Source organism: Callorhinchus milii, unplaced genomic scaffold (assembly GCF_018977255.1).
Source record: "Callorhinchus milii isolate IMCB2004 unplaced genomic scaffold, IMCB_Cmil_1.0 Scaffold5, whole genome shotgun sequence".
NCBI lineage: Eukaryota > Metazoa > Chordata > Chondrichthyes > Chimaeriformes > Callorhinchidae > Callorhinchus > Callorhinchus milii.
The window spans coordinates 33,588,430-33,605,859 of NW_024704746.1; the positions used below are offsets into that span (position 1 = coordinate 33,588,430).

Genomic DNA, 17,430 nt, shown 5'->3' on the forward strand with positions numbered 1-17,430 from the left:
GAATACATCTATTTGAGGTAAACGCTCAAAATCATTTCCCTTTGAATAATTTAAGTTGCTGTCTCTCATTTATTTGAGTGCAGAGCGACATCTGGTTGTTTGATTCTGCATTTCATGAAATTAGTAAACTGCAAGATTGAGAAAGATAGCAGGAATTTAAGCAGAATAAGTAAAGTAGAACGATATGGAAAATACTGAATGAATGCACAAAACTGAACATTATTAACATTGGAACCGAATCAATGACCAATGTAGGGAGATATCTCACCTGTCTCAAGATTTGCTTTATTTATGTAGCATTTTAGAGCAAACAGAATTTGGTAAATTGCTGAATTCAGTCATAATTCTGACATTAGTTTTTTTTGTACTTCTTAAGAAACAAGAGAAAACTGACTTCAAAATTCAGACTGTATTCAGGAATTTGGATGCTGAATAGTGGAGTAAATCTGGATCCAAATGGAATTTCTCTCCATTTTACTTAACAAATCCTTTACTTAACTCACTCAACAGAGGAATATTTGCCATGAGAAAAGGTATATAACAAATAATAATGTGGCATAATCGAGAACCAGTCCTTAACAGCCCTTCTTAAACATGCAAATATATTTATTTCCAGTTAAGCTATTATAAATTGTATATTACAGGTATATTTTACAATAAGAGCAACTGGTACACTTTCTATAGACATTTGTTTTTGATTATTTAGTATATTGTTTCACATTTTTCTTTTATCAATTACCCATCTATTACCTTCCATCCATGTAAAGTTACATTTCAGATTTCTCTGATTTTTCAGTCATCAAAATATCTTCATTTGCTGTGTTTAATGAAAAGAAATCCACTGCTGAACTATTCCTAGTGCTGATTGATCTTGAAGCAATTACTCAATGCCTTTCATGAACTCGAGAAACTCTGAAAACAACAAAGCTCAGTTAATAAAGCACACAGCTGTAGCTAAAGGTTAGTATTACAGGCAATCACTGCAGTGTTACACAGAGATTTACCTTCATAATCAATCTTCCCATCTTTATTTTTGTCTCCATCAACAAAGAGCTCTTCCAAGTCATCTTCAGTGATTATTTCTCCTGTGGTTTCCAGCATATACTTCAGTTCATCGACATCAATGTACCCGTCGGAATTTCTAAACAAATATTGTGAGTAAAAAGTCACAGGTATGGGAGTTACTGACTATATAAGATATGAATTGGGTTAAACCGCACAATGGTTCTAGTGGTGCAGTTATTGTAACCTAGAATTTTTAGAAAGCAACATGAAGTTCAGGTCTTTCGACTCCCACCTGTCAAATATTCTGAACAGTTCTGCCAGCTCTTCCTCTGACTTTCCTTTGCTGTCATCTTTCATACAGCGCACCATCATGACTAGAAATTCATCCAAATCAACAGTTCCACTCCCTGCAAAAAATAAATTCACCAGAGATTTGAAGATAAGAGAGGTGAGGATAAATTATGTCAGCCAACAAAACAAATGTATCTTTGTTTCTCCTATGATAAAAAACACACAGGAAGTATCGTGGTGAATTTATTCTGTGGTTAGTAATACCTTCTTTATTACATCCTGATTTTGTTATCCATGGATTAAGATATAGAATGGAAAGAGATTATTTAAAACTATTATCTGTTTAACTTATTACAATAGTTTCAGCAACTTTCTCACAAGATGGTTATTTCTGGCTTGATGTTCTCATTATGTCCAACTTCCCATCCTGATGCAAACCGTCCTCGGTAACAAATCGCTCACTCTTTGGAATTGACTTCTGACTTGATCCTTGAGGTGGTACGAAACAATCAGATAAAATCGTAGTCAGGCAGCATCCGGCCATTAAAATTGGAATGAGGTTTCTTCTCACCATCCTCGTCCACTTCATTGATCATCTCCTGCAGTTCCTCAGCGCTAGGGTTCTGATCGAGCATTCGCATCACCTTTCCCAATTCTTTAGTGCTGATACAGCCATCCTCAGCACCCTGGACAAAGATGTCAAAGGCAGCTTTGAATTCTGAGCAAAACGAAGGGAAAGACCTGATCAAGAACAACAACAACAAGAGGATTACATTTGTATAGCGCCTTTCACGTCGGGAGGATGTCCCAAGGCGCTGAACCATCTACATAGGCTAACTCTTCACTGGTGAACCATCAGTAACCATTAGTATAATGTCAGGATGTTTAGTCAGTTGTTAATCTGATAGGACTGACAATACAAATACATATTTCACTTTAATTCGCTGAGAAACTCCAATAAAATCAACAATTGTAACCTATTTTCATTTTGTAATCCCTAAATAATAACTATTTCTTTTTTCATTAACCCATCCCAATAGGACTTTGGTTAATTTAGACTTGGGACACCTTCCCCACGCCTTTCACGTCGGAAGGATGTCCCAAGCTGTCCCAGCCACTTGGAACATCCTTCCAACATGAAAGGCGCTATATAAATGTAATTTATTTTGTTGATGGTGTCTCATCCAAAGGATGGCACACCGACAATGCAATACCTGCCCAGCACCTCGCTGGAGTATCAGCCTAGACTATGTGAGTTTAAGTCCTGATCTGGGGTTTGACCCCACAACCTTTTGACTCAGAGGCAAGTGTGATACCAATTCATTATGAGTGTCAGCTTGATATTGTACCTCAAGCACTCACCAGCCTTTTGTTCCTCTGTGAGCTGCTCAACCTGTAAGAGAAACACACTGTTAGGCTCCAGAAAATAATAAAAAATTTATGACTTTACATCTATTTATTTTATGAGTTGCAAGACACTTATTCAGATAATTGGTTTCAAACTTCAGTAATAAGTGAGTGAAGCTATAAATGATCCTCGTTCTTCAAACCGTAATATTTTAAATCACTTCTTTGCGAAAGCTTAATTCGAAACATAAAATGTGTAGTTAAAATAATTTATTCAAAATGTAATTTGCATTTATTCCCCTTAAATAAATCTTGCTATTTATTTCCCATGGGCAGTTGAAAACCCAAGCAGAATTCATGCCCTTGTGTAAAAGAGTTCCAGACCCACTGTTCATTACTTTCTTGAATAATTATAAAGAATAATCTTTGCATTTGATATAAAACCTTTTACAATACAATACAAATTAACATTTATATACTGCCTTGCAGGTCAGCAAGACATCCTAAAATGTTTATCACATTGTCGAGATGTTTCAAGGCATTTCACAGGAATTGCCATGAAGTGAATGATCCATGTTATCCCTGGGTCAAGCAGGACTCCAGGAAACCTCTTTTCATCTCCAGGAAAAATTCAGTTCCCTTTTTAAATAATGACAATAGCGCCATAGGATCTTTAACGTCAACCTGAAGAGTCAGATGAGACCTTAGTTTTCTTTCATCTGAAGGACAGGGTTCCCCTAACATTGACTGGAGGTCAGCCTGTACTATGAGCTCAAAGTCCCAATGTGGGGCTTGAATCCACAACCTTCTGACTCAGAGACAAGAGTACTACAAGTAAGTCACACTGACACCAATCATTCCTTGTAATGTCAATTAGACATAAAGGGTTAAAATATTGCTTAACATTTTAAATATCTACAGAAGCAAGTAATTAATCTGATAGCTACTTAATATTAATTTTAGCGACAGAATTGTTCAATTTGTCAATGTCTATTTCTGATAGCATTTAATACTTATTCTCGTAAAGTTTTAACAGCGTTAACTATTAAGATGAACTTGCAAAGCAATACATGCATGAATCAGAACTGTGTCAGAATGCAATTGTTTTATAATGTGGTCCATTAAATTATTAAAATGTGCTTTAAGGCTGCTCACCGCGGCTTTATAGACATCTGACATTGTTGCTGCCTTCTTTGCCTCTCTCTCTCTCTTTCTCTCCTGACTCCTGCTCCCAGCGGTTATTCCTTTTATATATTTGAAGAGTGAACAGCTTGACCCACCCCTCTCTTCACCCAGGTCACAGAATCGTCCCTATAGCTGGACCCGAAACAGCCGTCTCTCAGCTGCTGCTCTGCAGACACAAAGCTCCACTGCCTGGAATGTGTACGTCTATTGAAGGTTTTTATATTGTAGAGAAGAATGTAGCAATCTATAAATACCAAATTGATAAGGTACAACTGACAACAGAAGCCCCTTAAAAGGAGCAATTAAGAGAGCGTGCAAATAGCCCTGATGAGCAAACTGGACGTCACTCGTCACTACAGATCTTTGCAAGGTTTTGAGAGATAGGAAAAGTTTGGATAAAGTAAGATTTTACAGACATTTTATTGCGGGGTGGGGTGGGGGGTGGGGGATTGCAGTGTCTTCCTGTGTTTTTTGCTCCTTTCCTTACAGAATGACACACATTCTGGTAATACATCACTTGGCGTAGTACACCCAAGTAGCTGTTCTTCATGTTTAAAACTAGACAATCATAGTCATCAGGCTATGCAACCATGAAGGCATCACGACTGAATTTGATCCTCTCCAAAGTTCACACGTGTTGCACTTTAGAGCAATGATTGATGTTCACCTCCCATTACCAGGGGCACTGAGATTGATTGCAGTGCCCCACTGATATAATTGTGATCAGCAATTGCACAGCAATAGCCAAGGACTGAGCTGTGGCTTTCCGTATCTGGCCAGACACTCTGCAACATTTTTTATGGGATGAACTGGTGCCTGTTACCCAGACCTACATTAACTTGATAAACCTAGAACTCTCACTGAAGCTGATTGTTGGAAATTGGTGTCTGGTCTCTACTGACTAACCGGCCTGCTGTGAATATAAATTATGTTCTGTTTTCATTCTGGGATTCAAGGAATAATTATGAACCGTAACTCACTCCCACCTGTTGCTCTTACACAGCTGCTCTGACAAGCAACGAGTGAAACTTTAAGCAGCCTGATCTCTATAATGTTTCAGTTTCCCATGTTGAGTGTGGGCACAAAGTAATCTTTATCTACAGAAGATGATGAACTCATAAGTATTTGCTAGGCAAAAGAAGCCCAAGGTCCATCTAGTTCGCCTTCCACCATACTGGCAGTCGCTTGGACAATTCGTGACTCAAACTATATACTGTATCCTGAGATATTATTTATATTATTTATATTATGTAGATATCATTTATTTATAAACTCCATCTCTGGTTTAGTTGGGAGGGGGTGGGGTGCAAACGTACACTATCTCATTGTATTTCTATAGTGTGCAGTGAGAGTGTAAATCGTCGGATGAGAAAATCTGTTTTGCAGATCATGGAATGGCATTTTCATGGATAATCTACCCAAGTTATTGCCAGCATTGGTGTAATACGTTACTGCCACTATCACTATCATGGTTCATAATTTTTCCTTGAATCCCAGACAGTCCTGCAACCACTATTACTGTAACTATTACTGGAGGGAAAATGGAAAAGACATTTGGTTGCTATCTTGCATGAAGCCAGTTTTTGGCTGCTCAGCAACTGCCACAGTTTACCCTCTGCTGGATGCAGCACTCCTTTTTGTATCATTAACTTTCTCAGTGGGGATGAGTGCAGGAAGTGAGCTGTGTCATCCTAGTTATACATTCTTGAAAACATCAGAAGAGTTAACACGGTGAAGTATATCAATGAATAAGCTCTGTAAGGGATGGTAAATAAAATTGATCAATTACTCTTGAGTTCATTAGTCCAGGGCATAAACATCAGAGGCACAGTGCTGTGACTCGATTCAAAAGTCAACTTTTTTCCAATAGTACAAAATTTAATTTAAAATAGTTCCCACTGGAGGGTTGAAGGTACAATACTAATCCTCTGATACTACAATTGTTGAACTTGGCCTCTTCTGGATGAGATATAAACCAGTTTGCAGTCTGTTCTGCCCAACAGTCTTCCAGGTAAAATTGGCTACTGTATTTGCCTACAAACATACAGTCAGTGTACTTATAGTAAATCTTGTGAAGCACTTTCCAATATTTCAAAGATGTGATAAGGTTCGATAACAAATGCAACAGTAAAGACGGTAAAATAAAAACTTGCCAAGTACAGCCCGCGAACACCCACAAATTCACATTTTCTGAACATTCTACCTAATTACTACCTAAATTTTACCTAAATCTACCATCATTACAGATACAAAGATTACATGAATCAAAGTGTGATATGCCCATAATTTTTCTTGCGGGACAGAATTAGTGCTTATACCTGTAACAATAATTTATTAAGATCGAATATTTTGTATCTACATCCAAAAAACATACATTTTAAGCTTTAATGTCCAAAGTGATCTGATGGATGTTTTATAGGAGCACAATCCCTTGACAGTACAAACAAGACTCTGATAGTCAACTCTGCATTCTTTGATGCAGAAGGAAATCCACTGATAATCCATATGGGAATAATGCACTATAATAAATTGTTATTGAAAATCAGTGGGTGGAAACAAAGGAATCACCATTTTTTTAAAGTGAAGGGAAGCCCCTGCAAAACTTGTGAGGGAGAATTATGTTCCTGTTTTGTTTCCTGTTTACCCTCCATCTGCTTCCAGCAAAGACAATGTTGGTATTATGTGTTATTGTTACTGGAATGTGCTGATAATTCTTGCAGGAGCCGTATTGCATCTCCTTGCCTTTACCTAATGAAATAAATAATACATAATAATTCTTGCATCTGATATAGCTGTTCTCACTTCAGGAGGGTGTCTCAAAGCGTGTCATTGGATACTGTGAAGGTGGGGATGACTCTGTATTTTGTGGACAAGTGTCAATAAATAAAAGAAAATCAGCATATGTTCATTATTTTACTGTTAATACATTAGTCAGATTAGTCAGTATATACCGCAAATAGTTTAAACCACCCATCTTGATCTTGAAACCAACTAAATTTTGTTCGATAAATTTCTTGCTGCAGCTTATTTTGTGATTGTTTCAACAGCTTGCAATTATTTTGCATTTATATAGTGCCCATCATGCAGCATAGCGTCCCAGAGCACATTTGATCTTCAAAGAACTGTTGCTTCTCTTCAACTATCTTCTCAGCTGTTTTTGAAATATACTTTCTTGTCCCTTATGATTTGATCCATTGTTGGGCATCTGTGCATTGACTTCACAGACAGATCATGTCTCAGGGGAACAGCAACCTTGTATTTTACTGTGGGGACTTGCTATGTGCCTCAGTGTTTCTGAAGATGGATAACAAGCCATGGACCAACAAACTGTGTAGCAAAATAGATGCCAGTTTTATTAACAGTTAATTCTATCAGTAGACACAAATTACAAATGGTTCAATATAAAAAACCCTACAAAAAAGGTTCCAAACTGTCAGTCTTTTTTAACAATAGTGTCTTTATTTTATTCCCTTATGGACTCCAATTCTTTCTTCCTTTTGGTGAATAATGACAATTTTCACAGCCAAAGTATCATAATATGGCAGAAATCTCAACATTTGCTTGATCCATAATAGATTAGTAGAACTGCGTAATATTTCACATTCATAGCAAGAAAATGTATTTTGATCTTAAAATGAAGAGTAGATATTAAAATAGAATGGTTTACTGCATCTTAACCACAGTGATGCAAGTCACATTATCTTCAGACCTCGCAATTACACAGGAAGCCTTTGATTTATACCAATCAAAAATGCTCGATTAAACTTTGGCTTTAATCCTCTAGTTCTTTGCAAAACGATGTGAATGTGATTTTTTATTATATTTAAATATTTTAGTAAATGGAAGCATTTCATCTAAAGTGTAACTGTGATCAAACACTTTGGAATCTGTCAGTGGCATCGTGGATGAATGATTAGAACAGGAATAGGTCATTTGGTTTGTTGAATCAATTCGGCCACTTCATTAAATCAAGGCATCAAGATCTTTTAATCTCGCTTCCTCTCCTTTTCTTCATATGCTTGATGCATTTACTTCTAAAATATCGGTTGATTCACTTCTAATAACCCACCTGAGCCATTGAGTATTCAGGATTTTATTGTTAATCAGCAATTTTTTAATTAGTTTGCTGATGAAGAGGCAGCAATGGTTCACCTCTCAGGCAACACTGTTTTACTTCACCTCTCAGATATGCAGAAAAATTAACTATAAAACATATAATGAAACAAATAAAAACCTTAAATATTTATCCTAAATAAAAAACAAATGATGTATGTAATTAGCCAGTGATTTTAACTATATAAATATGTAAGGTAATTAGGTTTCAGTGAATTTTTTCTAAAAGTGCTTATGATCTGAGCACTTTAAAATATTGAAACATATATTTATCTTTGTAAATTAATTTGCAAAGACACCCGTTCATTTTGGGGTCTCCTGTTAGTTTTTGGCTTCCTTTGTATTTTCTCCTTCAGTTTTAAACTGGAGTTTTTAACAAGTCTAGTGAGGATCTGCTGCCTCCTGGGTGACTGTGGTGGAAATGCAGCAGATATCTCTGTTGGCCCTACTGCTTGTTTCAGGTGATAGAGTGACATGGCAGCATTCAGTTGTCTGTTACTTGATTCTTGTGCTCCATCTGCCCTGTAGTTAAAGGCACGAAATACTCCCTTTTCCATATCCCAGTCAAACCCACCAACTCGAATCAAATATTTATAACTGGTATATGACCATCCAGGGCATTCGACATCAGTGCTGTCCTTTCTAACGACTTTATATCCACATCCTATCCTGATCCTCTCACACTCCATAGGCCATGCAGAGGGACGCAGTGGACTGCAAAGAAAACATTAAAGAAAGTATTATCACACTGCAAAGAAAGTATTAAAACTACAGTATTTAGCATCCAATGGCGGCTATACTTGTAGGAATCTAGTTTTACATTTTTCATGCTCCTTTATCTTAATGAATAAATATACTAATCTATGGCTAGCCTAAGTCTAAAATTGTGGCCTGATCTACAATGCATTACAACATACTTTTAACTAAAATATTTACAGACCTTTCAGTCAAGTGCGTCAACAAATTAGACGAGTGCACTATCATTCTTAAACACAGTGGTAGTTTCCGTATGTGTCAGATATCTGGCTAAGAAAACAATAGGAAATAGGGTAGGATAAGACTGTAAATCATCCTGTGTGTTCAAAAAAGGATATTGTAGCAATAGACACACAAACAAGGAGGATAAGTTTGGAGTGAACTCCTCACCAGCTTCAGAACCCAGAATTTTCTGGTCCCAAGTTTAGAGTTTCCCAGGATGTTATGCGATAGGTATACAGTGAAAGAAAGTCATAGAGACTCAACAGTTTACCTTGATAAAGACTGCCCTATCATGTCTTGTAGGAAATGTGTTGTTACACTAGAAGTCCATTGATATCCAGGAAAGTTAATTTACTCACGTCTCGCATTCTTGAAAGGCATCTCCACTCACTAAAATACATCGACAGAGCTTGCAGCCTTCCCTTGGGTTCTCCTGCCACTGCATACCAACCAGCTCCTCAGAGCAGCGACCTGGATGTAGACAAGGAGCCACAATTACTAAGTCGGTGCCTTTTTTTATGTCAATATTGAGATGAATATAAACCAATATCGAAATGTCTCACAAGGTTTGAACCCCATTCCTATAATTAGTCAACCAATCTTTTCTCATTGAAGTTATTTTATGCATAAATCACTTTACACAAATAACTATAGATATTTATGTAGGTTTAACCCATTCTAGAAATGTCTCCCTTATAAATTAGCTTGCAGAACATGTCTCTTCATGTCTTATTTTGCTGTGTGCGATTTGGATCACTCATACTAAACTATAATCTTATTTCAGTTTAGTTTGAGTGATTCCTGAACAAGCAGGATTATTTGCCATTAAATCCAACAAAGGTTCATTTCAATAGAATGACTTAATATCAAATAAAATGTCCTATTTTAATATGTTTGGCCACTAAGACCCATTATCACATCAATGTAAAAGGTAGATTGAGCTGCATCAGACTTGTAGCAATCTGCATATGAATTCATACAAAATATCATGTGTGAAGTTTTAAAATTCATCGGGAATGCAATGTTTGCAATGGACACATATACATTGCATATTACATCGCATATACATTGCACATATATTTATTAAGCATATATTTCAATTTATTGCTTCCTTCAAACTCAAACTGCTCCTGAAGCTGATGCAGAGTTGAGCTGTTTACCATCTGAGACACTGCTTTTTCACCGTCTTTCTTTACCAACAAAACCATTTGGTACACACACAATTGTCTACATATAGTATTAAAAAAAATTGCGGGACTCTTACCCAAATCAGCACCAAGCAGCATTGGTGTAGTTTGCGGAATAGCCCAGGCCACCCACAGCAGAGTGGTGTAGAGAGCCATTACCTGTAACCAGTCTCTTGTGAGCTCTGAATAAACTCCAGCCACACTCCCTGCACAGCACACGTTAACTGGCTCTTTAAATAAAATGTTGAGACAACCAGACCCCCTCCCAAACTTGCATCCTTCCTGCGCCTCTAGCTATGTGAGGCCGGTGTGCTTACTCCTGTTTCGTGCTGGACGTGTCCACTTGCCACATATTCCAGATGATTCATCCAAATGCTAAATAAAATCTGTAAACAGCAACTAGAGTCACACTGTACATGGGCCCCCCCCACACACACACAAGTCATTGTGATACTGTAATCATTTTAGTACTGGGATATCAGGAGCAGATTTATTTGTATTCAACAGCCTTGGGGGGGGGTCCTCAGTTAAATAAAAAACTAAAAGGGTCTGTGACCATCTCGTGATGTCTTAGTTTAGAAAAATGCAAGATCCTGTCAGTTGTTCCTTGCTAGTCTTGTTGCTGTTTGTGGGATTCATATTACTTACAGATAAATCAATCAATGCAAAACCAAGTTCAGTTTAAGATGCTGTAATAACATGGACCAAAATGCTATAAGTAAGTTGCTGTGGGTTATTACAAAATGAATTGCAGAACACGTTGGTAAAAATTTATTTTCTTCAAATCTACTTAATCGTTAAATATTTTTTCCGATTATTTGCTAAAAGAAAAAAATGATGCATTTGAGGTCATTTATTAGATACAATATATTGATCTTTAACATTGAAATTGATCAAATGGGATGTAATATGTGTGATTACCGAATTAGCTGCTAAACAGGTTTGCAACTAAGATGCATAAACGTATAATTAAAGGGATTATCAAATAGATATGCCTTACTTTCTTTGGAAAATACACTGCAGAGATATCTCAAACAATATTGATACACACAAAAACATCAATAAGTGCTGTTGCTTACTACAAAATCGATACAAAAACATGTTGATAAATGTTTTTTTTCCTGTAACATTTTTCCCTGTTGCTGTTTTGAAAAAACAAATATTATCGACTATTATGAGAAACTGAATTTAAGGTTTGAAACAAATAATAATAAAATGCCACAAGTGAGCTGCTATCTAAGAAATCATCTGGAGAGAGTATATTTTTGTTGAATAAACAGTGAACAGATGTTCCACATGCAAACTTCCCTGGATAAATTCAGAATGAAACAAAGCAATCTCCACAGCCCAGAAAGGCTCAAACTTTCTATTATTAGTTTAAATCTCACATAACCTTAATACCATTCTGCATTTCTCTATTCCCAAAAGGAATTGTTCGCTGGCTGAGGTCTGCCAAATATTTAGTATATTTTACAAAGATTATTGTTATTAATTTTGTAAATTCACTTATGGTAATTTAGGCACAACTCACAATGCAAATATACTGCTCTACTGCATTCCATCGCACACCATTCTGTATTGTACTGACAGGGCAAAAGTGTCTTGGACTATCATCACCTGGAGTAATGTGGAACCACCTGCTTCAGTAGCCAGATCAATGAGATTGCCACAGAGGGTCCAGTCAATTCCCTTGCTAAGTATGTCACCTTGGAGCCAGTTCAATTCCAAAGAACCATAGCCTACCCCCACCCCAGGAAGATAGTCATTTATTGGTCATTTGACCTCTAACAAGCACAGCATTGAGCCTTCATTTGACACCATCTTCCTGTCCGCAGTTTAGAAACATATTCTACGCTTTGAGTGATGATTCCACAAGTTAAAGGTTCTGATAAACCTTTGCAAAAAAAATCCACGCCTGACATTAAAAGTCCCTAACTATCAACCATCCACTATTATTATAATATCACATGGATCTGTTGCTGCTTATTATAAAAATCTACATTTTGAGAATGATCTAATCACAAGATCAGATGAATAAGGATATTTGGCCCCATTGATTTCATCCTTTCACAACATCCACCCTACATGTCTTCCCATCACAGCAGAAACCTGTGCCTTTTAAAATAATAAGTCCAGAGTCCTGGCCTCAACCACCTATCCTCCCTGGCAAACATTGGTGGCCTGAATTCAAGTGTGGGCTACAGGATAGCCTGAAAGCAGACAATGCTGTTTTTTAAAGGTGGTCAATTGAGTGCAAACACCTCTCTCCATAGGTGCGATAATGTGTAGGTCCTCTGTGCAGGGCAAGGAGGTTGTGAGGAAATCCGCTCATTTTCAGCACTTGTGTTCATTTGCTTTGTTTTCTGTTTAAAAAAACAAAACACTCGAGGAAGACAAGATGCTGTCCTCGCAGTTTCTCTGGCTGGTGGCAGCTTTCAAGTGTCCTGTGACTTTAGATAGCGGTTTTTTGGTGTGTGTGTGCACAGGAAAAGGGGGCGGAGGAGGGTGGGAGAGCAAACTGTAAAAGGCAGGAGGTGGGAAGGAAGAAACTGCACAGGGCACCGCAGAGGAAACCCTGAAGAATGCAGTCCTGCTGAAATTTTTTTTAATAGATTTAACAAATAGAACTGAACCTTAGCAATGAAAGAACAATTAAGTTACAAGCTCACACTAATTTTGCTTATGTTGACAAAATGCTGGCAGATCAATTCCCTTGGAGACCAGGTATGTTTCTTTTAAAATGTATTAAAATGTATTAAAATGTTTTACTCTGTAATCATGAAAGGATCAATCAAACTGTCTGTGTGACTCTGCGTAAAACAGCGGCAAACAGTTGTAACATTTATCCATTGGGGAACAAAAACACTGCATTGGATACACCTTAGCAGTTCCAAGTTTGTATAATGTTGTTGTGCTGAGCTAAAGGGTTGCAAGGATGGACAATTTGTAGTTATCTATTGTAGTCTTTTTTTTATTTAATTTAGTTATTTTAATAAAATTGTAGCTAAATATCAAAATATATAATTTTATCCATCTTGCATTGCTCTAATCTTTGCAAGCAGCGTCTGTAGCCGAAAACGTCTCCTGCTCCTATCCTTAAGACATCTGTCACAGAATTTACGATTTTTTTGAGAGCTGCAGGAAACTCGCTTCTGGGATTGGCTTTAAGAATGTTCCCAAAAGCAGCACAATCTTAAGTTTTTAGGCTATGGTTTTAAGGCTAGGCATTCGAAATGTTGGGCCTGTGGTGTGGTGCTTTCCAAAGACAAAAGGCGAAGCATCTGCAGAAAAACGTTGGCAAAATGTGTAGGTTTGCGAGACACTCTAACGTGATGATGCAGTTGTACTCAAATGCGCTATTGCATCGAATGCATTGTTGCACCATTTGCCAGTGATGGCACGCATGATGGCGAAAATGTTCTATGGCTGTTTGACCACTTTCCATCCTAACAATAGAAGCAGCGCCTTAGTGATAAGAAGCTTTGATACTTACGATTTGGATCACTCCAACAGAAAAGTAATAGATGTGACAAAAGGACTGTCATACATACCAAGACTCCGTGCCGATCCTGCCCTCTAAATACCAAGATACGCTGTGCCCCTGGTTATCTTCAGATGACTAAGGGATTTGGTGCAAGGAACTGCAGGTAAACAATACCATGTTGAGAGTCAAGAAAATAAGATGTTTGCATAAGATTTACCTTTTAAATTGCTTGCATTTTTAATATTCAGTGGACTTTATTTTTTGTGATAGGTATAAGATTCCACTCAGAATGTACTCGTTGTCTGTCATTGGCTGTCGCCATTCTTGCTCCAAGCTCTTCACCGAACCTCAATGCTGTTCCGGCTATTGGGGAGTAGATTGTATGGGTAAGAAATTGTGCAACATTCTAATCACTTGTAACTCAGCTATTATTTTGCAGGTATTTTAAGTGAAATTCTGAACAAGTTCATATTTCCATACTTTTCAGGCAGGGTGTCCTAGCTGGATAAGCAGCAGGAAGATTGCCAAACAGTGCTTTCAATGGCAAGCTATGTGGGTTTAGCTGGTTAAACACTCAACAATCCCCCCAATGCACTCTCTGTGTACCCCAAGCTTCGGCTCTTGCCAATCTGTGCCTAATGCTCTCTGGGGTTAGGTAAGCAGAGTGGATCCCTCTGGGAAGAGTGCTCATTCCATTCCAGACATGGGAATTTCCATTTCGATTGGCACACAAGGAACTCCAGTTTGGTTTGGATATTCTTAAGCATGGTGATGGGTTTCTATATGTGTCAGACAACCAGCTGACAAGTAAAACACCTTTCATTCACCTATAATAGTAGGAACTTTAGCACGTTTGTATAGACAGTCAGGACTTGGAATTGTATAGCCTAAGTTGACACTCCAATGCAGTGTTGGGCATGTGTTGCATTTTCGGAGGTGCCGTCCTTCGGATGGGACATTAAACCAAGATCCTGTCTGTCTGTTCAGGTGGACATGAAAGATCCCATTGGCACTATTTGAAAAGAGAAGGGAATTTCTCCCGGTGTCCTGGCCATCAAATCCCCCAAATAAAATTGATCATCCTCCCCATGGCTGTTTGAGGGACATTGCTGTGCGCAAACTGGCTGCCACGTTTTGCCCACAAAACAAACAGCCAATCTACTCTACAGTATATCTTGTGAAGCGCTTTGAGATGGCTTAATGTGATAAGGTTCTTTACCAAATACAATGATTGTTGTTATTATTAATATCATTTGATGATGCTGGGAGAGATAATACATGTTCATTTAAGAAAGATAAGATTTCAGAAAAGGGTGTAAATGTTCAGGTATTTTTGGTTAACATGTTCAAATTAGGAGAATTACAAGTCATTGCAGGCCATATTTGTTGGGTCGAAATTCTTCAAAATGTTAGGAGTAAATCTGCAGGAGCTATTGGTATTTTGGACAGCAGCAGATTGTACAGCGTTCATGAAAAGCAGCCTCAGGGTAGTGATGATAACACTGAGGGCGTAGCACAGCAGCGTGGAAGAAGAAAAGCAGTGAGATGGGTGAGAACAAGACAAGAGAATGGGTCAAGATAACATACTCTAATGAGACAGAGTTGTATCTATTGTACTGCATCTTGAGAAACACAGAGAGAAGCAGATGAATAGATTGAGAGAAAACTTTTCTACCAATTGATTGAAACTGACAGATCAGAACTTGGAGAAACATCCAGCACAGAAAATAGCCCTTTGTATCTGTGCCATATAAAAGACAAGAAGTAGATAATTAAATATCATATTGTCTAGATATTTATTATTGATTCTAGCATTTATAATATATAACTCTTGTATGTTTAATTCTTTGTCACCAATGGTTATGTGAACATAAGAAACAGGAATGACAAAAAGTTCTGAAGCACAGCTATTGTCATTTCTTGATTCACCTTATTTAAGTATATATTAATTTCTTGTCCATTATGTAATCAGATTAGGCATAGTTAATAACCAAATATATATTATTGTTATATTTTTACATTTTCAGCTTTAAGTTATATTTATAATGCATCTGGTTATTTATTAACTATCTAGAGTTTGGGGGGATTTTTTTTTCTGGATATCCCAATTTCTCACACAACTTGGTATCTTAAGCATCTACAATCCAGTTTTGAAGACTTTGTCAAGTTTATTTATAAATAAAATATGAATAGCTGATGGTTACAGATAGAATGCTGCACTTTGCAAGTCATCCCTCCCCAATAAAGCCCTAATATTAGTCTTTGATTGCCAGCCTTCGTTTCTTACCATTACTCAGTTCACATTTTTCTTCAATTCCTTCAGTGCAAGAGTCTTATCAAACACCTTCTGACACTGTATGTGTGTGTAACATCCACCAGTCCTCTTTATCAGCCAACTTTGTAACATCCTCAAAACATCCTAAATTTAAAACAAAATTTAAATGATTCAAATGACTAATACATTTTACGTCAATACAGGTCCATGAAAGGCAAGTCATGAAATGATGAATACATTTATTTAATTTCATGTCTTGCTTTTCACGAACCTGCTTTGACCTAAAGTTGTTGCTCATACTTCCTTGAATTAATATAAAAACAGTTTTTCTGCAAAAGGGAATAATAGTCTTTACAGTGTGTTCTGTGAAGCGCTTTGGGACGTCCTCCCGACGTGAAAAGCGCTATATCAAATGCAAGGATTATTATTATTATTATAGTCAAGCTGGATGTAAGTGTTACTTTTGTTACTTGAGATATGCCCCTTTTTATTAGAATGGATTTGCTATTGTCATATTGGTGAAATAATGTTACTTGGGATCGTATTTTGTTGCTTTGTTACTTTTAATAGGAAATTGCATGTGTAATATTGCATTTAAACAGAACAATATATGGAGGAGTGAGGTTTGTGTCCATAATTAAAAATGCACAAGATAAGTATTATACTGTATTGTATTTGTTCTGTGGCGCCAAACATTACAACAACAACAACAACAAGATTGCCTTTCATGTCAGGAGGACGTCCCAAGGCGCTAGACAGTTGGGTCGGGATTCGAGCAGGGGGAAAATGGTCAGGGTGAGGGGAGGGAAGGGAGGGAGCGAGGAGGGGGTAGAGAGTCGAGAGAGGAGGTGAAGGCACGGTTGAAGAGAATTAGAATTATTTAGTACATGAGAACTCTCCAGCTAGGAAGTAAAAGCGGGGAAATAGGACTAAATGGTCTGCATTACTGAATAAAATAATGTGACAGATTGAATGGGCAAAATGTTTTAACCCTTTAATTATCCTCAACCATTTTTGCAGCATTTTTGCAGTATGTTAAAAGTAATGGAGCCAGTAATGACTCAATTAAAATTTTCCGACATGATCTTAAAATATTGGTTTATTGGTGACTGAAACAATGGCAGAATTGATCTCTGGCATTTTCTTGGTATAAAGAAACTTAAGAAATCCTCCCTTCGCTGATTGAACATTGTTATTCATGAGTTCTGCTTTGTGTTTCCTTATTGATAAGCAAATCCATTAATCCTGCAGTGGGTTCAATCTTCTAAGGGTTTTAAACATCCTGCTTTTACAGAGCATAGTTATTAGGGTTAGGGTGGTGTGTAAACAGAAGGTCATGGGAGGTACAGTTACTCAAAGCTCACTCTACTGCTTACTATTAGCAAGAAAGATCTAAAATACTGTATTTCTATTCACAATGTTGACAGCTACAAGTAAGGACTTTAAACTTCTATCGATCAAATTTTAAAAGGCAATCAATAATGTTAAGTGGCTGAAGAATAACCTGTACCTCATGGTAAACGTGAACATCTAACTTTATTGGGTGAACAATTATTCAAAGTCGA

General features: G+C 37.2%; 3 protein-coding genes across 4 annotated transcripts in view; 1 reads left to right on the top strand and 2 right to left on the bottom strand.

Annotated features, from left to right (window-relative positions):
• Positions 1-415: 415 nt before the first annotated feature.
• On the bottom strand, positions 416-4,016 carry LOC103179832 (troponin C, slow skeletal and cardiac muscles-like). Of its 2 annotated transcripts, none has more exons than XM_007895305.2 (6): positions 3,799-4,016; positions 2,646-2,689; positions 1,868-2,037; positions 1,298-1,412; positions 1,005-1,141; positions 416-912 (listed from the first exon to the last, which is right to left on the bottom strand). In XM_007895305.2, the coding sequence occupies exons 1-6, from the start codon at positions 3,820-3,822 to the stop codon at positions 881-883; spliced, it is 522 nt and encodes a 173-aa protein (XP_007893496.1). In that variant the 5' UTR covers positions 3,823-4,016; the 3' UTR covers positions 416-880. The 2 variants fall into 2 exon arrangements, with proteins under 2 accessions (XP_007893496.1, XP_007893497.1); XM_007895306.2 differs by having other exon boundaries at positions 418-912; positions 1,868-2,014; positions 2,659-2,689.
• Positions 4,017-8,210: 4,194 nt separating this feature from the next.
• On the bottom strand, positions 8,211-10,476 carry LOC103179914. Its single transcript, XM_007895449.2, has 3 exons — positions 10,184-10,476; positions 9,279-9,390; positions 8,211-8,655 (listed from the first exon to the last, which is right to left on the bottom strand). The coding sequence occupies exons 1-3, from the start codon at positions 10,260-10,262 to the stop codon at positions 8,211-8,213; spliced, it is 636 nt and encodes a 211-aa protein (XP_007893640.1). The 5' UTR covers positions 10,263-10,476.
• A 2,270-nt stretch (positions 10,477-12,746) lies between these two features.
• Positions 12,747-17,430, top strand: part of stab2 (stabilin 2) — a 47,337-nt gene continuing 42,653 nt past the window's right edge. The window contains exons 1-3 of the mRNA XM_007895448.2: positions 12,747-12,830; positions 13,620-13,753; positions 13,861-13,976. Of these exons, the coding sequence (XP_007893639.2) occupies positions 12,747-12,830; positions 13,620-13,753; positions 13,861-13,976 (334 nt within the window). The remainder of the gene's footprint in view (positions 12,831-13,619; positions 13,754-13,860; positions 13,977-17,430) is intronic.